This window comes from Aquarana catesbeiana, linkage group LG02 (assembly GCF_042186555.1).
Source record: "Aquarana catesbeiana isolate 2022-GZ linkage group LG02, ASM4218655v1, whole genome shotgun sequence".
NCBI lineage: Eukaryota > Metazoa > Chordata > Amphibia > Anura > Ranidae > Aquarana > Aquarana catesbeiana.
Window position 1 is genome coordinate 807,482,648 of NC_133325.1, and position 27,464 is coordinate 807,510,111.

General features: G+C 46.6%; 2 protein-coding genes across 2 annotated transcripts in view; both read left to right on the plus strand.

Annotated features, from left to right (window-relative positions):
- Positions 1-27,464, plus strand: part of LOC141129506 (Fc receptor-like protein 5) — a 654,812-nt gene that overhangs the window by 37,530 nt on the left and 589,818 nt on the right. The window lies entirely within an intron of this gene.
- The window catches only part of LOC141129507 (cell adhesion molecule CEACAM2-like), a 46,582-nt gene continuing 37,742 nt past the window's right edge, over positions 18,625-27,464 (plus strand). Inside the window, exon 1 of the mRNA XM_073617584.1 lies at positions 18,625-18,750. Within this exon, the coding sequence (XP_073473685.1) occupies positions 18,699-18,750 (52 nt within the window). The 5' untranslated portion in view covers positions 18,625-18,698. The remainder of the gene's footprint in view (positions 18,751-27,464) is intronic.

Here is a 27,464-nt window from a genome sequence, read left to right on the forward strand (position 1 = left end):
TTTGATGCAAACTATTTTTTCTCTAGCTCATTTTTCAACAGTTTGTCCAAACAGGCTTAAAAGTTCTGCTTTCAATCCAAAAAAAGAAAAAAGAAGAAGAAATGTTTATATAGATAGAAAGATAGATAGATAGATAGATAGATAGATAGATAGATAGATAGATAGATAGATAGATAGATAGATAGATAGATAGATAGATAGATAGATAGATAGATAGATATAGATGTATATATATATACATCTATATCTATCTATATACATCTATATATATATATATATATATATATATACACACATACATTGAGCAAAATTATAAATTATAAACGCAACACTTTGGTGTTTTCCCCTATTTATCATGAGCTGAATACAAAGTTCTATGACTTTTTCTATGTACACAAAAGGCCTATTTCTCTCAAATATTGTTCACAAATCTGTCTAAATCTGTGTTAGTGAGCACTTCTTCTTTGCCGAGATAATCCATCCACCTCACAGGTGTGGCAAATGCAGATGCTGATTAGACAGCATGATTATTGCACAGGTGTGTCTTAGGCTAGCCACAATAAAAGGCCACTCTAAAATGTGCAGTTTTACTGTATTGGGGGGGTCAGTAAAACGAGTCAGTAAAACGAGTCAGTATCTGGTGTAATCACCATTTGCCTCACGCAGTGCAGCACATCCCCGTCGCATAGAGTTGATCAGGTTGTTGATCGTGGCCTGTGGAATGTTGGTCCATTCCTCTTCAATGGCTGTGCGAAGTTGCTGGATATTGGCAGGAACTGGAACACGCTGTCGTATATGCCGATCCAGAGCATCCCAAACATGCTCAATGGGTGAAATGTTCGGTGAGTATGCTGGCCATGTAAGAACAGGGATGGTTTCAGCTTCCAGGAATTGTGTACAGATCCTTGCAACATGGGGCTGTGCATTATCATGCTGCAACATGAGGTGATGGTCGTGAAAGATTGGCACAACAATAGGCCTCAGGATCTCATGGTATCTCCGTGCATTCAAAATGCCATCAATAAAATGCACCTGTGTTCATTGTCCATAGCATATACCTGCCCATACCATAACCCCACCATCACCATGGGCCACTCCATCCACAACATTGACATCAGCAAACCGCTCACCCACACAATGCCATACACGCTGTCTGCCATCTGCCCTGTACAGTGAAAACTGGGATTCATCCGTGAAGAGAACACCTCTCCAAAGTGCCAGACACCATCGAATGTGAGCATTTGCCCCTCAAGTCGGTTACGACTACAAACTGCAGTCAGGTCGAGTTCCCGATGAGGACGATGATCATGCAGTTGAGCTTCCCAGAGATGGTTTGTGCAGAAATTCTTTGGTTATGCAAACCGATTGTTGCAGCAGCTGTCCGGGTGGCTGGTCTCAGACGATCTTGGAGGTGAAGATGCTGGATGTGGAGGTCCTGGGTTGGTGTGGTTACACGTGGTCTGTGGTTGTGAGACTGGTTGGATGTACTGCCAAATTCTCTGGAACACCTTTGGAGATGGCTTATGGTAGAGAAATGAACATTCAATTCAAGGGCATCAGCTCTGGTAGACATTCCTGCAGTCAGCATGCCAAATGCACGCTCCCTCAAAACTTACGACACCTGTGGCATTGTGCTGTGTGATAAAACTGCACATTTTAGGCTGGGTTCACACTGGTCCGACAAACGCTCCGACATTGGGAGCTAATGTCGCATGCCGTGTGAAATTCAATGTTTCCCTATGGGAGCCGTCCTAACTGGTCCGACACAAGTTGTTCCGACTTTAGAAATGCTCCCTGTACTACTTTGGTCCGACTTTGATCCTACATCAGCCCATTGACTATCATTGAAGTAGGATCAAAGTCGGATCCTTGTCCTAACCATCCGACTTTGGCATCCGACATTGTGTTATTTCCTGCCCCCTTCTGTAGCCCCTCCCATTGTGTGTTAGTTTTGATTGGTCAAAGGACAAGTGTACTATCTGAAAAGTTGGATCAAAGTAGTATCCTGTTCATGAAAGTCGGATGGATGTAGGACCAATGTAGGATCAATGTAGGACCAATGTAGGACTGATGTCGCAGAGCAAAGTAGGATGAAAGTCGTACTACTGTCGTTTAGTATAGTGTGAACCCAGCCTAAGGCTGGGTTCACACTGGTGCGACACGACAGCCGTCCTACTTTGGATCCGACTTTGCCCTGCGACATGAAGCCGGCATGTGTCCGACTTTCAATGAACGGGGATCCGACTTGGATCCCCGCCAATGCCGGCACTGTGTTTGGTATGAATCTTTAGGGGGGAACTCCGCGCCAAATTTTAAATAAAAAACCGGCATGGGTTCCCCCTCCAGAGGCATACCAGGCCCTTGGGTCTGGTATGGACCTTGAGGGGAACCCCCTACGCCGAAAAAACGGCGTGGGGGGTCGCCCCCAATCCATACCAGACCCTTATCCGAGCACGCAGCCCGGCCGGACAGGAATGGGGGTGGGGACGAGCGAGCGCCCCCCCCCCTCCTGAACCGTACCAGGCCGCATGCCCTCAACATGGGGGGTTGTTGCCTTGGGGGAGGGGGGCGCGCTGCGGCCCCCCCACCCCAAAGCACCTTGTCCCCATGTTGATGAGGACAAGGGCCTCTTCCCGACAACCCTGGCCGTTGGTTGTCGGGGTCTGCGGGCGGGGGGCTTATCGGAATCCGGGAGCCCCCTTTAATAAGGGAGCCCCCAGATCCCGGCCCCCCACCCTATGTGAATGAGTATGGGGTACAGCGTACCCCTACCCATTCACCTAGGAAAAAAGTGTCAATTTAAAAAAAAACACTACACAGATTTTTAAAGCATTTTATTAGACAGCTCCGGGGGTCTTCTTCCGACTTCGGGGGTCTCTCCGGTTCTTCTCCACGCTCTCCGGATCTTCTGCCGGGCTCCTCCGCTCTCTTCTGCTCTTTTGCCGCTCTTTTGCTAAAGCGGAGGAGCCTGGTCTTCAATCTTCTGCCTTCTGCCCTCTTCTCCTGATGTTGACACGACGCTCTCTGGGGCTAGAATGCTCTCTGTGCGCTCTGCTCTGACTTATATAGGCGGTGACCCCGCCCCCTTATGCCGTCACAGTCCCTGGGCATGCTGGGACTATGACGGCATAAGGGGGCGTGGTCATCGGGTGATGACCACGCCCCCTAAAACGTCACAGTCCCAGCATGCCCAGGGACTGTGACGGCATAAGGGGGCGGGGTCACCGCCTATATAAGTCAGAGCAGAGCGCACAGAGAGCATTCTAGCCCCAGAGAGCGTCGTGTCAACATCAGGAGAAGAAGGCAGAAAGCAGAAGATTGAAGACCAGGCTCCTCCGCTTTAGCAAAAGAGCGGCAAAAGAGCAGAAGAGAGTGGAGGAGCCCGGCAGAAGATCCGGAGAGCGTGGAGAAGAACCGGAGAGACCCCCAAAGTCGGAAGAAGACCCCCGGAGCTGTCTAATAAAATGCTTTAAAAATCTGTGTAGTGTTTTTTTTTAAATTGACACTTTTTTCCTAGGTGAATGGGTAGGGGTACGCTGTACCCCATACTCATTCACATAGGGTGGGGGGCCGGGATCTGGGGGCTCCCTTATTAAAGGGGGCTCCCGGATTCCGATAAGCCCCCCGCCCGCAGACCCCGACAACCAACGGCCAGGGTTGTCGGGAAGAGGCCCTTGTCCTCATCAACATGGGGACAAGGTGCTTTGGGGTGGGGGGGCCGCAGCGCGCCCCCCTCCCCCAAGGCAACAACCCCCCCATGTTGAGGGCATGCGGCCTGGTATGGTTCAGGAGGGGGGGGGCGCTCGCTCGTCCCCACCCCCATTCCTGTCCGGCCGGGCTGCGTGCTCGGATAAGGGTCTGGTATGGATTGGGGGGACCCCCCACGCCACTTTTTCTGCGTAGGGGGTTCCCCTCAAGTTCCATACCAGACCCAAGGGCCTGGTATGCTCTTGGAGGGGGAACCCATGCCGGATTTTTATCTAAAATTTGGCGCGGAGTTCCCCCTCAAGATGATCTGAGCACAAGTCGCGTGCCGAAGTCGGATCATGCGAGACGGCAATCCGACTTTGATCCGACTTCAATGATAGTCAATAGGCTGAAGTAGGATCAAAGTCGGACCAAAGTAGTACAGGGAGCATTTCTAAAGTCGGAACGACTTGTGTCGGACCAGTTAGGACGGCTCCCATAGGGAAACATTAAATTTCACACGTCATGCGACATGAGCTCCCAATGTCGGAGCGTTTGTCGGACCAGTGTGAACCCAGCCTAAGAGTGGCCTTTTATTGTGGCCAGCCTAAGGCTGGGTTCACACTGGTGCGACACGACAGCCGTCCTACTTTGGATCCGACTTTGCCCTGCGACATGAAGCCGGCATGTGTCCGACTTTCAATGAACGGGGATCCGACTTGGATCCCCGCCAATGCCGGCACTGTGTTTGGTATGAATCTTTAGGGGGGAACTCCGCGCCAAATTTTAAATAAAAAACCGGCATGGGTTCCCCCTCTAGAGGCATACCAGGCCCTTGGGTCTGGTATGGACCTTGAGGGGAACCCCCTACGCCGAAAAAACGGCGTGGGGGTCCCCCCCAATCCATACCAGACCCTTATCCGAGCACGCAGCCCGGCCGGACAGGAATGGGGGTGGGGACGAGCGAGCGCCCCCCCCCCTCCTGAACCGTACCAGGCCGCATGCCCTCAACATGGGGGGTTGGTGCTTTGGGGGAGGGGGCGCGCTGCGGCCCCCCACCCCAAAGCACCTTGTCCCCATGTTGATGAGGACAAGGGCCTCTTCCCGACAACCCTGGCCGTTGGTTGTCGGGGTCTGCGGGCGGAGGGCTTATCGGAATCCAGGAGCCCCCTTTAATAAGGGGGCCCCCAGATCCCGGCCCCCCACCCTATGTGAATGAGTATGGGGTACATGGTACCCCTACCCATTCACCTAGGGAAGTGTCAATAAAAAAAAACCACAGTACACAGGTTTCAAAATTAATTTATTGGGCAGCTCCGGTATCTTCTTCCGACTTCTCCCGGTGTTCCGCCTCTTCTGCCGGGCCCCGCCGCTATCTTCTTCCAGCTCTATTGCCAGCGAGGGGCCCGGTCTGCTGCCGCTGTCTTGTCGCCGCTGTCTCGCCGCTTCTTCTCTTCATCTCTTCTTCCGATGTTGACACGACGCTCTCCCCGGCTGGAATGCTCTCTGTGCGCTCTGCTCTGACTTATATAGGCGGTGACCCCGCCCCCTTATGCCGTCACAGTCCCTGGGCATGCTGGGACTGTGACGTTTTAGGGGGCGTGGTCATCACCCGATGACCACGCCCCCTTATGCCGTCACAGTAAAAAGTAAAAGATCTTTGAGTTCAGCTCATGATAAATAGGGGCAAACACAACAGTGTTGCGTTTTATAATTTTGCTCAGTGTGTGTATGTATACATATATATATACTGGATCTCCTGAGCTCTTCCACTGTTAGCACTCAGTATCTTCCTCAAGCGTCACCCCCGCTTCCCTGCTGGGTCCCTGGTTTGGCACTCACAGATATTCTTCAAGTGTCACCTATACTGACATGCTAGTTCCATGGCTTGGCACTCACTGGTGCTCCACAAACGTTACCTCTGCTATCCCGCTGGGTCCCTGACTTGGCACTTGCTGAAGTTTTTCCAATTCTTCACTGTCCCTGGCTGGTGAGAAGTCTGCTCTGGTACTGTCCTCAGCTTACTCACAGTGGTCTCCGGTAACAAGGTGGATGGTCCCATAGTGGCGATAGCTTCCCCTCTCCCTCTGACCATAACTGGTTCCCCGGCCGGGGGAACCGTTACTTCTGGTTGGACTACAAGCCCGCAGTCCCAACCCTACGCTGCTCTCCTGCTTCTGGATGTCCCCAGGATAGGCCTCAGGCTTCCAGAGTAGCAGCCCGGGGCAGAAAAACACATCACCCGGTGGCGCAGAACCACAATCACCTGACTCCACCCAAATAAACAGGCTCTCCCAGCAGGCCAAGGGACCCAAAGAAATCCCTGCCCATTGGTTGAGAAATTACATTCATTCCTAATCTGCCCTTGCTATGCCCTTGTCTTATCCAATGTCACCAGCTACAGTGCCACCTAGTGACAGAAGAGACAAGTGCAGCAAGTCCAGAATTAGGGGGAAATCAATTGATCTCCTAACAGCTGGCCAATGCAACGATCGCCTGGCAACTAAATTTAATAGCAGCCCTGCCTAAACATCAGGGTGTTACATATAAATATATGTAACCCGCGCATATACATATACACAGTATCTCACAAAAGTGAGTACACCCCTCACATTTGTGTAAATCTTTTCTTCTATCTTTTCATGTGACAACACTGAAGAAATGACACTTTGCTACAATGTAAAGTAGTGAGTGTACAGCTTGTATAACAGTGTAAATTTTCTGTCCGCTCAAAATAACTCAACACACAGCCATTAATGTCTAAACCACGTGAACGAAATGGTCACTTAAGCTCACAGCTCTGCAAGCCGAACGGGGATTAAGCGACATTACAGCTGGACATCGCCTCACCTGAGCCCACACAGAACCTTGCTTACCTCCGGAGCCTGCTCTGACGACATCCCGCCAGCGAAAAGAAGAAAGATACCCCAAAAAAGCCGACGGACTTCTTCGCAATGCCAGTCACTAACGGGGAGCAGGGACAAGATGGCGCCGGCGGCGCGCACGGGCAGAAAACATCATTCTCCTACACAGATCTACCAGACGAAGCTGCAGGAGATTGGGATGCGGTTCCGACATCCTTACTCCCCAGGAGTCCCTCCGCATCCAGCCCGACCCCAGACAGCCCAGCCAAAGCGAGGATGAGAATGGATCTATCAGCAAAGGCCTCAGTTACAGTGAGTAACCACGACCGCCCAGAGAATATAGGCCTCCACCTCCAATCCTCTATTGCAGCCTTCCCCACATATCGGGACAGCCTTTACTGGACACAACTATGAAGGACATGTTAATGTCCTTACAATCCTCCCTCATGATCAACTTCTCCACCCTCATCCATAAATTCTCATCTGAAATTCAAGGGATAGGGGACAGAGTGCTGCATATTGAAAACAAAATGGATGAATGCACCACCACTGTTCACGATCTCACTGATGTGTGCAAAGATCAATCAGACGATAACGAGTGGATAAAATCAAAGCTCGCAGACCTTGAAGATCGCTCGCGGAGAAACAATGTTAAAATTAGGGGGGTCAATACCCCCGTCTGACTTACATAAATACGCCAGTGACATGATCGCCAAACTGTTACCTGAAATAACCCCTATTTGAACGCACTATCGATCGTATTCATCGTATCCCCAAACCTAAACACCTAGATGCATCAGTGCCTAGGGACATTCTAATGAAGATCCATTTCTTCTCCACTAAAGAGCAACTCTTGACGAAAGCCAGAACATCCCAAATGCTCCCAGCACCCTACAACGGAGTGCACTTATATGCAGATCTTTCTAAATACACCTTAAACATGAGAAGACAAATGAAAATGATAACCAAAGCACTGTACAACCACAAAATCCCGTACAAATGGCGACACCCGGCTACCATAGTGATCACCCGGGAAGGAACAACACATAATTTCTGCGCCCATGGAAGGAATTAAACTCCTACACTGGTGGAATATAATTCCTGAATTGCCTAGGAGCGATTTCTCGTTTTCCTCTGGTCCTCTGATCCAGGGCCACCACGACAGGGAATTTAGGAATTCCAAAGTTAAAGCGGTTGTATACCCGCTGACACTTTTTTTTTATACCCCTGTAAGGCAAAAGGCATAATGAGCTAGCATGCACCGCATACTAGTTCATTATGAAATACTTACCTTAGAACGAGGCGTCGGTATCTTACCTGGTCCACGCCGAGGTAGCTGACATCTTGCCTTGGAGTGTCTTCCGGGAATCTTGCCGGGCAAGAAATCTCCCACGCGCACGCGCGGGAGTGATGACATCACAGCTCCAGCCACTCACAGCGCTGGAGCCGCGATGTCATCACTCCCGCGCGTGCGCGTGGGAGATTTCTTGCCCGGCAAGATTCGGCATCTGCCGGGCCTTCGGCCGAGAATCCCCTGTGCGCATGCGCCGCTGCAGTCAGCGGCTCATAGCAAGGGGAATATCTCCTAAACCGTACAGATTTAGGAGATATTTTTTTTCTTGTTCAAAGTATTTTATTGATTTTTCAAAATTATAAGTACAAACAAAAGCAAACAAAATAATACAAGACCATACTCTTTGGGGATTAATCAGATGTTAGAGACGTAAGGCAAAATACATATTAGCTTCAAACAGATGGAACGGCTCCCAGAAGCCCGTCCCAAACAACAAACATTTGTATATCCATCATGCCTGGGAATTAGACTGGGAGAGGCCACGTAGAGAAGGAGATATTTTTTTTTTTACCTACAGGTAAGCCTTATTATAGGCTTACCTGTAGGTAAAAGTTAAAAAATTGACTATACAACCGCTTTAAATGAACCTCCTGCTGAACCACTTATTACCACGACCATCATCCCCGGTCAGGTTTACAGATATATTCCATTTGTTGTTGAACTGTACCCCACACTTGGTTAGTAACCCGCAATACTTACTAACCTTTGAGTTCCAGTTTGAACCACTACTTGTTATCTAGTGTATGAACTTCAGCAAATTTTTGTTTTCTTTTTTTTTTCTCTTTTACTTTTGTTCGCCGTGAAGAAACGTCTATCCTGTGTCTTTGGACCAGATACTAGCGAACGTTATTGGTAATACTCTTACATCACCCATAGTCGACCGACTATTTACTCAGGGAACCAAGGGTATAAACAAGAGCATACAACCTAACTTTATCTGTTTATCCCAAATACCAAGGACCAGAAGCCGAGGGAGCTAGGTGCCATATCTACTGCTACCCTGTTTCCCCGAAAATAAGACCTAGCATGATTGTCGGTGATGGCTGCAATATAAGCCCTGCCCCCCAAATAAGCCCTAGTTAGAGTCCTTGTAGGTCTGATTTTCAGGGTAGGGCTTACTTTTGGGGAAACAGGGTAGGGCTTATTTGGGGGGGGGGGTAGGGCTTATATTGCAGCCATCACTGACAATCACGCTAGGTCTTATTTTCGGGGGGAAACAGGGTACCAAGGAAATCCCACACGCTGGACCAGGACGCTGCCAACAAGACACCTATCGCAGGAAGTCACTAATAACTTCGAAGTAAGTCTATTACACCCACCGTATTGTCCCTCACACTTCCACAATGGCCATCAACATCCTAACAATCAATGCGAAGGGCCTAAACCACCCTGCTAAATGGGCCTCTTTGTGGGCGACCGCCTTAAAACACAATAGTGACATTATCTGCGTTCAAGAAATGCACTTCACAAAAGAAGCTACCCCACTATGTCAACACAAGGCATTCCCACATATATTCAAATCTTGCTACGTAAAAAAAACAATGAGGAGTTACTTATAGCCATCCGGGACACCCTATCCTTCCAACTACAAAATTGCACCCTTGACCCAGAAGGAAGGTCTATTATTTTTTGAATTGCACTATTGACAACACCCAGTATACTATTGCAACTCTTTACGCCCCCCAACCACCGCCAGATGCCATTTCTTAAAGCGACGATAAAGAAAATAAAGTAATCAAAACAGGGACACCTGCTCATTTGTGGAGAATTCAATTTAGTTCCAGACCAGGAATTGGATTCTTCAACAGGACCCAAAATACTTACATCCCCATTGAACTCTTTTCTTACAGGCAATGATTTATATGATATTTGGAGGTGTTGTCACAGACACTTACTCGCGTATTGATCTTTTCCTCTCCGACAAAATATCATTGCAAAATGTACGTTCATCTCAAATCCACACCACCACATGGTTCGGACTACGCACCTGTTACTATACAAATCGCTAACTCATCCTCAATTCCTAGCTCATTCGTATGGCGCGTAAAACAATCAAATTCTACAAAATCAGAACAACACTTCTCACCTCCAACAAAAACTGGAGGAATTCTTTGACATTAAGACAGACTCAGTGGCTGACCCAGTGGTACTGTGGAACGCACATAAATCTTACATTAGAGGATTTTTTATTCAATTAGGCTCAAAACGAAAAAAAAAAAGCAAAATGTGGCGCTTTGAGGAGCTGACAGCTGCCATATCAACCGCGGATCTACAAAACAAAAAACAAACCCCCTCTACACACTCGCAATCACAAATATTTAAACTACGACAAGACCTTAGTGTTGTAATATGTTGGCCGATTTATGTATAATGTTGTATTGGAGTGCCATGTTGACCAGAAATTCAGTTGAATTGTCCAAGTCAACTGAATTTTAACATATCAAGGGGACAGCTGAAGACCCTTTGATGTGTTGATCTTATGCAAGTCTACCTAGGTGTGTGAGGTATGGGCTGTTAACCTATTTGAACATTTCAAAGGGTGTTCCGGTGGTATCTGTTAATGTAATCTAATTACACATATCTAAGGGGACTTGTTGATGTTGATATGCGGGAGATCAAATTGGGGCGGTTTATGACTACAGCTGTTCACGGCTGGGTGTTGTTGTCTGTCTGAAAGACTAAAGTCTATCAAAGGCCTAAATGGAAACGGACAATCAAATTGCTCAGTCATTCAATGTCTAGTGAATATAACATGGCATTCAGTCTATAGTCAGTATAGTCTTGTCTGTGTATGACTATGAAGGAGCAAATCTAGAGAAAATGGGACTCTGAATTATATACTCTGTCGGATTTTTTGTCATCTGTAAACTTTGGACTTTGTTCTGTGTTGGAAGTCAATAAAGTGCATCTCTCTCTGGAAGAATTGGGTTGCTGCGGAAGAGTACTTACTAATTAATTATCATACCCACGATACTACTATACATATTATATCACTACACTTAGATCTTTCCTTCTTGAAGGATTTGAAATTAAACAAAAACAACTAAAAGCCAGATCGTATGCAACAAGCAATAAAGCGGGTAGGGCAATGGCAGCCCGCATGAAAGGCCAATGCATAAAATCCAAAATCGCATACTTATACCACCCACATTCTAAGAACAAACTAATCAACCCCCAAGCCATTGCCAAATGCTTTTAGCACATACTACAGTGACCTTTACAACCTGAAAACAGATTCCCAAACTCATCAACCCACCCAGGATGAAATCCAATCCTTCCTCAACCACAAACCACTTCCCGCCCGCCCACCGTCATATGACATCCTGGGCTTTGAGTGGGTATATCTGAATGATGCCTGTAGTTACAGATATCATTCAGATATTGCCGGTTTCAGACGGCGAATCTCTACACCATAGGAACAATCATAGCGGCCGTTCCACCGCTTGATCATTCCTATGGGAGGCGAGAGGGGATGTCCCCCCCCTCCCATCGCCCTCCGGTGCTTGCTCCGACTCACCGTTACGATCGGTGAGGCGGAGAGTGGATCCGCCGGCGCCGGATGTAGATCATAGAGATTTCCAGCGGACCAGATGGTCGCCGGAGTCTCTATGATCATCGGAGGTAGGGCGCGATGTTATGACGTCACGCCCGGCCTCTCCATTCAAAAAAAGGCGCCGCTTCGGCTGGGAAGCGGTGATCGTTTTATTTTATTTTTTATTTCAGGCTTCCCAGCCTAGTGGTGAGATATGGGGTCTTATTGACCCCATATCTCACTATTAAGAGGATCTGTCATGTCATATTTCTATTACAAGAGATGTTTACATTCCTTGTAAAAGGAATAAAAGTGATCAAAAATTTTTTTTTTTTTTTCAAAAAAGTGTCAAAACAAAAAAAGAAAATATAATTAACAAAAAAAAAAAAAAATGTTTAAAGCGCCGCTGTCCCTGTGTGCTCGCACGCAGAAGCGAGCGCATACGTAAGTCCCGCCCACATATGAAAACGGTGTTCAAACCACACATGTGAGGTATCGCCGCAAACGTTGGAGCGAGAGAAATAATTTTGTCACTAGACCTCCTCTGTAACTCAAAACATGTAACCAGTAAAAAAATTTCAAGCGTCGCCTATGGGGATTTTTAAGTACCGAATATTGGCGTCATTCCACGAGCGTGTGCAATTTTGAAGCGTGACATGTTAGGTATCTATTTACTCGGCGTAACTTCATCTTTCACAATATGCAAAAACATTGGGCTAACTTTACTGTTTTGTTTTTTTTTTTAAACACAAAACTGTTTTTTCCTAAAAAAAAGCGTTCGAAAAATTCCTGCGCAAATACCGTGTGAGATAAAAAGTTGCAACAACCGCCATTGTATTCTCTAGGGTCTTTGCTAAAAAAACATATATAATGTTTGGGGGTTCTATGTAATTTTCTAGCAAAAAAATTATGATTTTTACATGTAGGAGAGAAATGTCAGAATTGGCCTGGTAGGGAAGTGTAAACTCCCCTCATTATCACCTGAACAACTTGCATATCTAAGCACCCCATTCACAGAGGAAGAAATCAAACTCTCCATTGAAAAATGACCTAATTCTAAATCCCCAGGCCCAGGCGGATTTACGCCCTCCTCCGTTGCTACGCAGCTATCTACAGAGTCGGCTTATTAATACTGCGGGGCATTGCAGAGTATTGCGGGGTATTGCAGAGTACTGCGGGGTATTGCAGAGTATTGCGGGGTATTGCAGAGTATTGTGGGGTATTGCGGGGTATTGCAGAGTACTGCGGGGTATTGCAGAGTACTGCGGGGTATTGCAGAGTATTGTGGGGTATTGCAGGGTATTGCAGAGTACTGTGGGGTATTGCGGGGTATTGTGGGGTATTGCGGGGTATTGTGGGGTATTGCAGAGTATTGTGGGGGTATTGCAGAGTATTCTCCAGAGGGGAATATGCAGAGGAACCTGCCTGTAAAAACAATCAAGCCGCTATGATTTATTCTACGGTTCAGGGAATCACCAGCAGAAAAGAATGATGCCTTCAGCTGCACCCATCATTCAGATATCTCCACTCAAAGTCCCAGACATCATATGATGGCCCTGGGTGGGAAGTAAGGAAGTAGGGATGGTCCCGATGTTCGAGTCGAATGTAAGTTTGACACAAACATCGGGTGTGCATTTGTTCGTAGAACAAATGGACATATGGGGCGCTCGCGGGAAGTTTGCCCACCGCAGAGCGCCCCATAATGCACTGCAAGATCGCAGTGCATTAACAGCTGCTGATTGTCCAAAAAATACACCTAAACTGTATGCTTTGGCCAATCACAGCGCAATGGGCTGTGAGAGCCATGATTGGGCAAAGGCAAAATTCCGACCGTGTGTAGGCTCCATCGGACATTTGCTGTCGAAATTTCCGACAACAACTGTTTGAGAGCCGGTTCTCAAATTTTTCGACCAAAAACTTTGTTGTCGGAAATTCTGAGCATGTGTACACAATTCCGACGCACAAAAGTCCACGCATACTCGGAATCAAGCAGAAGAGCCGCACTGGCTATTGAACTTGAAATTTTTCTCGGGTCATCGTACATGTTGTACGTCAGCGCGTTCTTGCCGATCGCAATTTCCGACAACATTTGTGGGACCGTGTGTATGCAAGATAAGTTTTAGCCAACATCCGTCGGAAGAAAATCCACGATTTGGTTGTCGGAAATTCCGATCGTCTGTACGCGGCATTAGTGTCCAAGTTCAGGTAATAGGACTGTCATGGTCAGGGGTCAGGCTTGAAGACCAGTAGCTATAGCAGTAGAGAGGCTCCTACTGACCAGCTGGATAAATACAGAAGCAAGTCACCCTGGTATATGACATGGGCTCACCTGACATGTGAAGTCTAAGCACTAACCAGTGTTCACCGGTGCTCCTGATGGTGGAGATGGGTTTTGCTGCATGTTAGCACCAGGTCGTGGTCCTCAGAATCACCCCAGCAGGAGGTGAGCAAGCCGGGTTCAGTAACAAGTATAGCAGTTAGGGATTAAGCAGAAGAGTAGTCGAGGAACAAGCCAAAGATTAGTAATGAGTGGTAGCACAGATAGGGATGGCAGCAAAGGTAACAGGAGTGAGATATTGGCTGTAGAGAGCACAATAATCTGTCAAACAGGAAGTGCAAAGGCATTACTTAAATAGAGAGTTCATGCGAGGAGGTAAGAGTTCAAGGTTCAAGAGAAACAAGGTTCAAGGCAAGATCTTTTAAGGAATTGTCCAGAGAACTGTCCAGCATTCCAGGTGGCTCAGCATGAAGAGATTCCGCCAGACGCAGCCATGGTCAGAGGTTCACACCTGGGTCCCACCATGGACAATACATGTAAACCCAAATTGTATGATATTCATGAACATAAACGTTCCACATCATAACTCACACATATATAATTCCTCTGACACCCATTTTAGAAAATTACTGTTTGGTAGCCTTTAACAACTTCAGCCCCGGACCATTTGGCTGGCCAAAGACCAGAGGACTTTTTACAATTTGGCACTTCACTGCTTTAACTGGTAATTGCGCGGTCGTGCGATGTTGTACTCAAACAAAATTTGCGTCCTTTTTTTCCCACAAATAGAGCTTTCTTTCAATGGTATTTGATCGCCTCTGCGATTTTTATTTTTTGCGATATAAACGGAAAAAGACTGAAAATATTGAAAAAAAAATTGATATTTTTGACTTTTTGTTATAAGAAAAATCCAAAAAACTCAATTTTAGTCATACATTTAGGCCAAAATGTATTCGGCCACATGTCTTTGGTAAACAAAATGTCAATAAGCAAATATTTATTGGTTTGCGCAAAAGTTATAGCGTCTACAAACTAGGGTACATTTTCTGGAATTTACACAGCTTTTAGTTTATGACTGCCTATCTCATTTCTTGAGGTGCTAAAATGGCAAGACAGTACAAACCCCCCCTAAATGACCCCATTTTGGAAAGTAGACACCCCAAGGAAATTGCTGAGAGGCATGTTGAGCCCATTGAATATTTTATTTTTTTGTCCCAAGTGATTGAATAATGAAAAAAAAAAAAAAATGTTTTTTACAAAAAGTTGTCACTAAATGATATATTGCTCACACATGCCATGGTTATATGTGGAATTACACCCCAAAAAAAAATTCTGCTGCTTCTCCCGAGTATGGGGATACCACATGTGTGGGACTTTTTGGGAGCCTAGCCGCGTACGGGGCCCCGAAACCCAAGCACCGCTTTCAGGATTTCTAAGGGCATAAATGTTTGATTTCACTCCTCACTACCTATCACAGTTTTGAAGGCCATAAAATGCCAAGATGGCACAAAACCCCCCCCCAAAATCACCCCATTTTGGAACGTAGACACCCCAAGCTATTTGCTGAGAGGCATGTTGAGTCCATGGAATGTTTTATATTTTGCCACAAGTTGCGGGAAAATGACAACTTTTTTTTTTATGCACAAAGTTGTCACTAAATGATATATTGCTCAAACATGCCATGAGAATATGTGGGATTACACCCCAAAATACATTCTGCTGATTCTCCTGAGTACGGGGATACCACATGTGTGGAATTTTTTGGAGCCTAGCCGCGTACGGGGCCCTGAAAACCAATCACCGCCTTCAGGATATCTAAGGGCGTAAGTTTTTGATTTCACTCCTCACTACCTATCACAGTTTCGAAGGCCATAAAATGCCCAGATGGCACAAAACCCCCCCAAATGACCCCATTTTGGAAAGTAGACACCTCACAGAGCTTATACATCTTGACCCCGTATCTGGCACACTTGCTGGGAAGATACTGTTTGAATGACAAGCGGCCAGAAAAATTAATCAGGAACTCATCAACGCAGACAACTTGACAACGGCTGCAAAACATTGGTTGAAGTGGTTTACGAGGGGCCGAATTTTGTAGAGCTGATCGTATTCAGGGTCTCCACGAGGACGACAGAGTTCATTGTTTTTGAAGTGCATGAACCGCAAGATCTGCTCGTTTTGTGCCCTGGTCATGGAGGCAGACAACATGGGCATATGGTAAATTGGGTCAGTGGACCAAATGACCACAACATACTCATTTTAGCAAAAAATGATGTAAATTTTATTTGGGTACAGTGTTACATGACCGAACTGCTAGTTATTTAATTCATTAATGAATTGATTAATTTTCAGTTAAAGAAGCACAGTGATGAATCACAAAAAATGCTTTAGTCACAAAGGGTGTAAAACCTTCCGGAGGACAGGGGGTTAAGAATGACAGCTCCCATATCATGTGATTTACTTGTATGCCCTAATAAAGTTTTAGAGGAATTTGTCCTACACCAGTCCATCCAGTTCAAACTGTGTGGGTGTGTATGTATCTATGTCACGACCATTTCCCATATCCCTGTATATTCCATTCGCTAAGATGCCCATTTAAACGTTTTTTAATTATCGAGACTCCCCGCTGACACCACCTACTGTGGAAGGGAGTTCCACATTCTCACCGCTCTAACAATAGAGAACTCCTTATATAGTTTAAAGTAAACCTCTTCTCAACCAACTTGATTGAGTGGCCACATGTCGGGGGATAAGCCAGTTAGGATTAGCTCTAAGGCCTGGCACGGTTATCAATACCCAGCCTGGTACTGACGAATGCCATGTGCTAAAGATCTTGACACCATCCGGCCTTTATAAAGATGACAGTTGCTCACAGACTTTGCTGACTGGTCTTCAGCTCTCTGATACCCGTGTTCCTGTGCTTTTGTTACTTCTGGATTTCCTGTTACAGACCCAGGATATTTCTGGACTTCCCCTTGCTTCTCTCCTGGCTCTCACCTCGGGCTTGTTCCACTGACCTGTTCCCAGTTACCTCCTGTGTATGACCCTATGCCTCCAACCACGCTCCTGTCTACTCCTCTGCTTGACCACTGTGCTCTGACCTTGGCTTCCATTCCTGACCACATCTCCTGCCTCATCCTGCCTGCTGTGATCCACCTGCACTTCCCAGCCTGTCATCCTGGATCAGCTTCCTCCAGTGCCTGGCTATCTCCTGAAGAGGCATCACCACTGCAGATCCATCTGACTACCATACAGCTGGTAACCTGTGCTTCTTTGGGCTCGGCATCTCCTGTCACCGTCTCCAGAGGTGTTGTACACTCAGCCGCAAGTGAAACCCTCTCTACACCTCGGCCTCAAGACCAGATACGTGACACCACGTTTTGTCCTGAGACTGAATAGAATCACCATTTAGATACTTGTATATTGTGATCCTGTTCCCTCATAAGCATCTCTTCTCAGGGAGAATACATTAAATCTTTATAGATATTGCTATACTGTTACTCCTCCAGTCTCCTTATTAGGTTTGTTGGCCTTCTCTGGAATCTCTCCGGTTCCTGTACATCCCTCCTGAGGACTGGTGACCAGAACTGGACGGCATATTCAAGATGTGGTCACACCAGAGTTTTGTAAAGTGGCAGAATTATAGTTTTATCTCTGAAATAAATCCCCTTTTTAATGCATGGTAATAGTCTGCTGACTTTGCTTGCTGCAGCTTGGCATGGCATGCTATTGCTGAACCTGTGATCTACTGGGACCCCCAGATCTTTTTGCATCCTGGAATCCCCCCAGAGCTTGTCCCCCTAACTAGTAACTTGCATTTCTATTTTTAGCTTACAAATACATTACTTTATATTTTTCATTATTAAACCTCATTTGCCATGTAGTTGCTCACCCCCCTTTTTTTATTGAGGTCTTCTTATAACGTTTCTATATCCTGTTGTGAAGTTTTTGTCCTGCTTAGCTTTGTATGCTCAGTAACCACTGAGATTGAACTTTTCAAATCCCACTGCAGCTGGAGGATAGTCTCAGGCAAACACCCATTTACTTGGGACATTCACCAAACCTCCAGACAGAAAGATTTTTCTTCTAGACGTGTTTTGGGGACTATGTTTGCCATTTCATCAGGGGATTTTCCTGAGTGACCTGGGAAGATTGTGTGGCCATTTGTATCTTATCTGGCATCATGTGACAAACCACGGACAATGGTGGATATTTGGAGTGGATAAGGAATATATTGTAGTGGAATAACCGGCTGAGATACAGACTATAGTTATCCTGCCAGCAGAAGTTCCGGGGCCACAGTATAAGGAATTCTCATAACCACATACTGTATATGTTGAATTATCTACATGGGATGTTTTCTATAGACGTCCTTGTTATCCTTGGGGCTTCACCAACCCGCTCTTCTGTGGAGGAAATAGCAAATATAGTCCATGAAACATGTCAAAACATTTTTTTCCCCATTGCATATACTGTATTGACAATTCTTGGACATTCAAGTATAAATCTGGAACCTGATACTATTCAGGAGGGACAAAGAGAAAGAGGAGATGGAACATTCAAAGTTGCACATAGTCTGCACCAGTCTCAATGTTTTAATGAATACTTTTATGGAGAACAAATAAACTTATGAACTTTATATACTAGTGTTGTGTATTGATACCTGACAAGTCCCAGGTTGGTATATTGTTATATTTTCTGATAGAGATGTTGGTACCTTCTCTATAAGGATCAGATACCCTCTTGAGGTCCTTAACTCTAAAAGCAGGAAAAACAGATCAGATTTGAGGTGTTTAGAGTTGTGAGGTTCTGAGATATACAGTAAATCACTGACGGTAAATATTGCTTGCGGGTGCAATAACACATCAGGATTTTAAAGAGAAGGAAACACAAGTTTTGCGATGCAGAATCTTCTTCCTCTTTGACTTTTCTTTACAAGTTCTCATTCTTCCTTCACACAGACCGACCACACCGACTGCAGAAATGTTCTTCCTTCGTGTCCTCCTCCTGTGGGCTCTTCTCTGTCCAGGCACAGGTATGTAAGTACATTATAAACAGGTCATAATATTATTATTATTATTATACAGGATTTATATAGCGCCAACGGTTTGCGCAGCGCTTTATAACATGAGGGCAGACAGTACACTTACAATACAAATCAATAAAGGAGGGATCAGAGGGCCCGGCTCGTTAGAGCTTACAATCTAGAAGGGAGAGTCAAGTGGAAACAAAAGGTAATAACTGTGGGGGATGAGCTGATGGAAAAAATGAAAATACAGTTGTTAGGTGTGGGTAGGATAGGCTTCTCTGAAGAGAAGGGTTTTCAGGGATCGTCTAAAAGCTAATAGAGTAGGAGATAAGATAAGATAAAATTGGGGTAGAGCATTCCATAGGATTGGAGAGGCTTTGGAAAAGTCTTGGAGGCGAGCATGGGAAGAAGTGACGAGGGAGCTAGAGAGCAGGAGGTCTTGAGAGGAACGAAGAGAATGATTAGGTTGGTATTTAGAGACTAGGCTAGTGATGTAGCTGGGGGCGAAATTGTGGATGGCTTTGTAGGTAGCTGTTAGTATTTTTAATTTAATTCTTTGGCCGATCAGAAGCCAGTGGAGGGATTGACAGAGAGGAGTAGCAGACACAGAGCGATTGGTAAGGTGGATGAGTCTGGCAGCAGCATTCTTGATGGATTGAAGAGGTGATATGCCCCGTACACACGGTCGGATTTTCCGACGGAAAATGTGTGATAGGACCTTGTTGTTGGAAATTCCGACCGTGTGTAGGCTCCATCACACATTTTCCATCGGATTTTCCGACACACAAAGTTTGAGAGCTTGCTATAAAATTTTCCGACAACAAAATCCGTTGTCGGAAATTCCGATCGTGTGTACACAAATCCGACGGACAAAGTGCCACGCATGCTCAGAATAAATAAAGAGATGAAAGCTATTGGCCACTGCCCCGTTTATAGTCCCGACGTACGTGTTTTACATCACCGCGTTTAGAACGGTCGGATTTTCCGACAACTTTGTGTGACCGTGTGTATGCAAGACAAGTTTGAGCCAACATCCGTCGGAAAAAATCCTAGGATTTTGTTGTCGGAATGTCCGAACAAAGTCCGACCGTGTGTATGGGGCAATAGACTTTGTAGAGGTAAGCCAATGAGAAGGGAGTTGCAGTAGTCAAGGCGAGAGATGACCAGGGAGTGAATTAAGAGCTTTGTTGTGTCATTGGTTAGAAAGGGGCGTATTTTGGAGATGTTGCGGAGGTTGAGGCGGCAGGATTTGGACAGTGATTGGATGTGTTGCTTGAAGGAGAGTTCAGAGTCCAGGTCTACACCTAGAACTTTGGCATGTGGGGATGGGCTTATAGTTGTGCCATTGATTTTGACAGAGAGATCAGGGGAAGGGGAAGGGGTATATGCGGGAGGAAAAATTATAAGTTCGGTTTTGGATAGATTGAGTTTGAGGAAGTGGTGTGACGTTCAGACTGATATATCTGATAGTAAATTAGTGATACGTAAGGAGACAGAGGGAGTGAGCTGAGGGGTAGAGAAATAAATTTGGGTTTCGTCAGCGTAGAGGTGGTATTGGAAGCCATGGGAGGCTATCAGTTGACCCAGGGTGGAGGTGTAGATTGAAAATAGGAGAGGTCCAAGAACAGAACCTTGGATAAGAAGGGGAGCAAGGAGATGGGGCGTAGGTTGTTAAGCTTGGATGGGTCCAGTGACGGCTTTTTAAGTATGGGTTTGACATGTGCATGATTTAGGGAGTTGGGGAAGATGCCAGAAGAGAGGGAGAGATTGAAGATGTGGGTTAGAGATAATAATAATACATAATAATACAGTATTATCAGACAGAGTACATATCATAGACACTCCGACTGCAGCAATGTGTCCCCTCCGTGTCCTCCTCCTGAGGGCTCTTCTCTGTCCAGGTAGAGGGATGGATAAAACTCTGATTGATAAATGGAGGGGGGATGGAAGGTGACAATGTTATACACAGATGGACAGTTGTATCCTCTCCTGCAGGGTGCTGCTCATTTCTTTAATAGGAAAGCTTTTACATTTGGAGCTCTACCATCCCCCGGCTATTCTGAGGATAGGACTAACAAACCTTCCTTCACTGGCTGCCAGTAAAAATACTGACGGTAGGCAACACTGGCCCAGGGGCCCAAGGAAACCATAAAGAATCCAGGTTTCTTTTGACTTTCTTTCAAACTGCAGTCCCATTTTGTCTGAGAGGCACCTATAGTGGAGAACAGAGACCACACCTGCCTACATACCTCCATATCATTATAACAAAGCTTTCAGGGATATGCTGGCCATAGTGCAGCTGAAGCTCCTAGGTAGGGATGAGCCGAACATCCCCCTGTTCGGTTCGCACCAGAATATGTGAACAGGCAAAAAAGTTGTTCGAACACGCGAACACCGTTAAAGTCTATGGGACACGAACATGAATAATCAAAAGTGCTCATTTTAAAGGCTTATATGCAAGTTATTGTCATAAAAAGTGTTTGGGGACCTGGGTCCTGCCTCAGAGGACATGGATCAATGCATACATTTTTTTTTAAAAACTGCAGTTTTTTCGGGAGCAGTGATTTTAATAATGCTTAAAGTCAAACAATAAAAGTGTAATATTCCTTTAAATTTCGTAGCTGGGGGGTGTCTATAGTATACCTGTAAAGGGGCGCATGTTTCCCCTGTTTAGAACAGTCTGACAGCAAAATGACATTTCAAAGGAAAAAAAGTCATTTAAAACTACCCGCGTCTATTAATGAATTGCCTGTCCGACAATACACATAAAAGTTCATTGATAAAAACTGCATGGTATTTCCCCACAAGGGAACCCCAAAGCAAAATTTAAAAAAAAATGGTGTGGGGGTCTCCCTAAATTCCATACCAGGCCCTTCAGGTCTGGTATGGATATTAAGGGGAACCCCGCGCCAAAATAAAAAAAATGGCGTGGGGGTCCCCCTCAAAATCAATACCAGACCCTTCAGGTCTGGTATGAATTTTAAGGTGAACCCCGTGTCAAAATGTAAAAAAAAAAAAATGGAGTGAGTCCCCCTAAAAATCCATACCAGGGTGACCCCACCCGATCTGACATCACGGGAAACCCATAGGGAAGTCCCCGTCAAGTCCCCGTGTGTCAGAGGAGGGCGGGGTCACCAGGTGGCCCTGCCCTCTGTTATTTAAGAAGTGTCAGAAGAAGAGAAGCGTTATACAGCGGGACCCTCCCAAGGATGCGGAGCGGCCCAAAAACGAAATGGAGAAAAAGACGCCGCGGAAGAAGATGGAGGAAGAAACCAAAGGAAGAAGGAAGGAAGGAAGAAGACCTGAAGAAGATGGAAAGAAAAAGACTTTAAATAAAGGAATTGTCAAAAACTGTCTCTTGTCATTTTTAACATTTTTAACATTTTTGACACTTTTTTGTGAAATGGTAGGGGTACTTTTGTACCCCATTGCCATTTCACACGGGGGGGCCGGGATCTGGGGGTCCCCTTGTTAAAGGGGGCTTCCAGATTCCGATAAGCCCCCCCGCCCACAGACCCCCACAACCACCGGCCAAGGGTTGTGGGGATGAGGCCCTTGTCCTCATCAACATGGGGACAAGGTGCTTCGGGGGGCCGCTACCCCAAAGAACCCACCCAATGTTGAGGGCATGTGGCCTGGTACGGTTCAGGAGGGAGGGGGGGCGCTGGTATGGATTTTTGGGGGGCCCCCATGCAATTTTTTTTTTCAATTTTGGCGTGGGGTTCCCCTTAATATCCATACCAGACCTGAAGGGCCTGGTATGAAATTTAGGGGGACCCCCACGCCATTTTTTTTTTAAATTTTGGTTCGGGGTTCCTCTGTGGGGAAATCCCATGCCGTATTTATCAATGAACTTTTATGTGTATTATCGGACCAGCATTTCATTAATAGCCGCGAGTAGTTTTAAATGACTTTTTTTTCCTTTGAAATGTCATTTTGCTGTCAGACTGTTCTAAACACAGGAAACATGCGCCCCTTTACAGGCATACTATAGACACCCCCCAGGTACAAAATTTAAAGGAATATTACACTTTTATTGTTTCACTTTAAGCATTATTAAAATCACTGCTCCCGAAAAAACGTCCGTTTTTAAAACTTTTTTTTGCATTGATCCATGTCCCCTGGGGCAGGACCCGGGTCCCCAAACACTTTTCATGACAATGACTTGCATATAAGCCTTTAAAATTAGCACTGTTGATTTCTCCTATAGACTTTTAAAGGGTGTTCCGCGGCTTTCGAATTTGCAGCGAACACCCCAAATTGTTCGCTGTTCGGCGAATTGGCGAACAGCCGATGTTCAAGTCGAACATGAGTTCGACTCGAACTCGAAGCTCATCCCTACTCCTAGGCATTAGCACGAACACGCATACGCACGTTTGCCATTAATGCTAGCGCCAAATGGCCTATATAAGGGCAGCAGCTGCACTAGTGCATTTCTATCTGATCTGCAGCTTTACCCTTCATACCTGATCCTGTGATCTCTGCTTGACTCCTGTGTTTGACTCGGCTTATCCTGACCACGCTTGCTCTCCTCCCATTCTGACCTCGGCTTGCCTTAAAGACTTTGTTATATCTTCCATCTGCCTGATATCCTGTTGCCAACCTCTGCCTGCACCTTGACCATTCTCTGCCTGCTGTTTATACTGATATCTGATCCTCTGTTCATAAACTGGCTTATCTCACCCTGCATCCAGCTATCCGTCTGTCCTGCTCTGCATAGTGCCTGGTGACACCAGGGGCGGATCCAGAGCTTAGTCTCGGGAGGGGCACTGCCAGAAATATACATTTTTTTTGCAAACAATTTATCGGGGAAATGGCTGTTGCTGGTGCTTTAATCATCCCAGCACCATGGTTGTTATGGTGTCAGGATGATTGAAGCGCATTATTTCTATGATTACATTGTTATATAAAATGAAATCATTCAACTCACCATAATGCAGAATCAGTGGGAACCCTGAGCATGTCACCTGCCACCGTCGCCTGACACATTTTGTGGATTGTCACTTGCCTGCCACCAGATGCAGATTGACACCTGCCACATGTTGCGGATTGTCACTTGCTACATCAGCTGCCACTAGATGCGGATTGTCACTTGCCACACCTTGTGGATTGTGACTTGCCACGTCACCTGCCACTCGATGCAGATTGTCACTTGCCACGTCATATGCCACACATTGCGGATTTTCACTTGCCACGTCAATTGCCACTAGATGCTGATTGTCACTTGCCACATCATATGCCACACATTGCGGATTTTCACTTGCCACGTCAATTGCCACTAGATGCTGATTGTCACTTGCCATGTCATATGCCACACATTGCGGATTGTCACTTGCCACGTCATCTGCCACTAGATGTGGATTGTCACTTGCCACGTCATATGCCACACATTGCGGATTTTCACTTGCCACGTCAATTGCCACTAGATGCTGATTGTCACTTGCCACGTCATATGCCACACATTGCGAATTGTCACTTGCCACGTCATATGCCACTAGATGCGGATTGTCACTTGCCACGTCATCTGTCACTAGATGCGGATTGTCACGTCATCTGCCACTAGATGCGGATTGTCACTTGCCACCCAGATGTGGAGTGTCACGTGCCAGGTAAGGTGGTGTTTTGCTTGTTTCCTTGTTCCAGAGACAGGCAGCAGAGAGATAATGTAATCTCCCTGCTCCCCACGCTACCTGCACAGTGAGGGCGGAAGTTAATGCAGAGATGTGGGGGCAGTGAGAGATGATGTAATCTCTCTGCTCCCCTGCCCGTCGGCTCGCTGATTGGCCAGCCACCCCCACACACACACCTAGCCTGCTCACCCGCCCATCCACACACGGAGCCGCCCGGCCAATCCGCTCTCTCTCCCGCCTGCTGCCTGCCCGCCCTCAGCTCGCTGATTGGCCAGTCACCCCCACACACACACACCTAGCCTGCTCACCCGCCCATCCACACACGGAGCCGCCCAGCCAATCCGCTCTCTCTCCTGCCTGCTACCTGCCCGCCCTCACACGGAGCTGCCCGACACTCCCGCGGCAGAGCCGGCCACTCTCTTATCCGCCCGTGGTGGAGGAGCTGCCCGCTCTTGCTCTCGGAGCCACTCGCGGCGGAGCTGCCCACGGAGCTCACCTGCCCGGCCAGGCTGCAACAGATTTCTCAGGGGTGGCAATTGCCCCGTTGCCCCCCCTGGATCCGCCCCTGGGTGACACCGGTCCTACATCTGCTGTTTCTGTTGCCTTCTGCTGCTTCAGCCATCCAGCCCAGCTCTGGTGACACACCCACCACACACTTCTGCAACCAACAGAAGATCCTGCAGGCACTCTGACCTCACTGAGCACTCGTGGCCACTGTCCCAACACCAGACTCTACCAAAAGCTTTTTTTGACCCTCCAGATCAAATCCCTAATAATATGCATATCAATCTATTACATCAAGAGGGATGTACTGGAAATGGAGTGAGTACAAAGAAGGGCAACAAAGCTAATAAAGGGTCTGGAGGATCTTAGTTATGAGGAAAGGTTGTGAGCTCTGAACTTATTCTCTCTGGAGAAGAGACGCTTGAGAGGGGATATGATTTCAATATACAAATACCGGACTGGTGACCCCACAATATACAAATACCGGACTGGTGACCCCACAATATATAAACACCGGACTGGTGACCCCACAATATATAAATACCGGACTGGTGACCCCACAATATACAAATACCGGACTGGTGACCCCACAATATATAAACACCGGACTGGTGACCCCACAATATATAAATACCGGACTGGTGACCCCACAATATATAAATACCGGACTGGTGACCCCACAATATACAAATACCGGACTGGTGACCCCACAATATATAAACACCGGACTGGTGACCCCACAATATATAAATACCGGACTGGTGACCCCACAATATACAAATACCGGACTGGTGACCCCACAATATATAAACACCGGACTGGTGACCCCACAATAGGGAGAACACTTTTTCGTGGAAAGGAGTTTAAAGCGGAATTCCGCTTAAAAAAAAAAATAAAAGTCAGGAGCTACAAATACTGCAGCTGCTGACTTTTAATAATCAGACACTTACCTGTCCCTAGGTCCAGCGATGCGGGGGGTTCGAAGCCCCGCTCATCTCCCCCTCCACTCGGCGGCGCCAGCATGGTAACTGTGTGCGCCCGGCTGTGGCTTCACAGCCGGGCACTCACTGCGCATGCGTGAGCTACGCCGTGACTGGCCGCGCAATCATCTGGGACCTGTGACATGTCCCAGATGATTGCCCAGAGGGAGGGGGGAGAGGTGATCTTCCTTCCGGTGCCGAGGGAAGTGACGTAAGGAGGCAGATTACGGGGGACCCCCTAGCAACAGGCATTAAAAGGTGAGTAAAAAAAAAAATGTTTTTTTCCAAATGTTATTTACCGTTTTTAATGCAGCTGAAAAATGGTAAGATAATTTTAGGAGTGGAACTCCACTTTAACCACTTCCCGCCCGGCCCATATCAGATGACGGCCGGGCGGTGGTTCAGTTATCCTGACTGGGCGTCATATGACATCCAGCAGGATAACATGCCACCGCGTGCTGGCGGGGGCGCGCATCGCGGCGATCGGTGGAGGTATGTAGGTATGTACCCCATGGCCATCCACATGTGCCCAATGTGCCCAATCTGTGCCAATTAGTGCCGACAAATGGGCACTGATTGGCACCAACATGTTTCAGGTCTGCCCAGCAATGCCACCAATAGTTTATTCAGTGCCACCAATCAGTGTCATCAGTGCCACCTGTCAGTGCCCATCGGTGCCACCTGTCAGTGCCCATCAGTGCCCATCAGTGCCCACCTATCAGTGCCACCCATAAGTACCCATCAGTGCCACCCATAAGTACCAATCAATGCCACCTAGGAGTGCCCATCAGTATCGCCTATGAGTGCCCATCGGTGCCACCTATGAGTGCCCATCAGTGCCGTATACCAGTGCCACCTATCAGTGCCCATCAGTGCCACCTATCAATTCCCATCAGTGCCGCCTATCAGTGCCCATCATCAGTGCCCGTCAGTGCCACCTCATCAGTGCCACCTCATCAGTGCCACCTCATCAGTGCCACCTCATTGGTGCCACCTCATTGGTGCCCATCAGTGCCCGTCAGTGCAGCCATATCAGTGCCCGTCATTGAAGAAGAAAACTTACTTATTTACAAAAAATTTTAACAGAAACAAAGAAAAACTTGTTTTTTTTCAAAATTTTCAGTCTTTTTTTGTTTATAGCGTAAAAAATAAAAACCGCAGAGGTGATCAAATACCACCAAAAGAAAGCTCTATTTGTGGGAACAAAACGATAAAAAATTTGTTTGGGTACAGTGTAGCATGACTGCGTAATTGTCATTCAAATTGCAACAGCGCTGAAAGCTGAAAATTGGCCTGGGCGGGAAGGTGTCTAAGTGCCTGGTATTGAAGTGGTTAACCACTTCAGCCCCGGACCATTTGGCTGGCAAAAGACCAGAGCACGTTTTGCGATTCGGCACTGCTTCGCTTTAACTGACAATGGCGCGGTCGTACAACGTTGCTCCCGAACAAAATTGATGTCCTTTTTCCCCACAAATAGAACTTTGCGCTATAAGCAAAAAAAAGCGACAATTTTGAAAAAAACGCATTATTTTTTACTTTTTGCTATAATAAATATCCCCCAAAAATATATAAAAAACTTTTTTTTTCCTCAGTTTAGGCCGATACG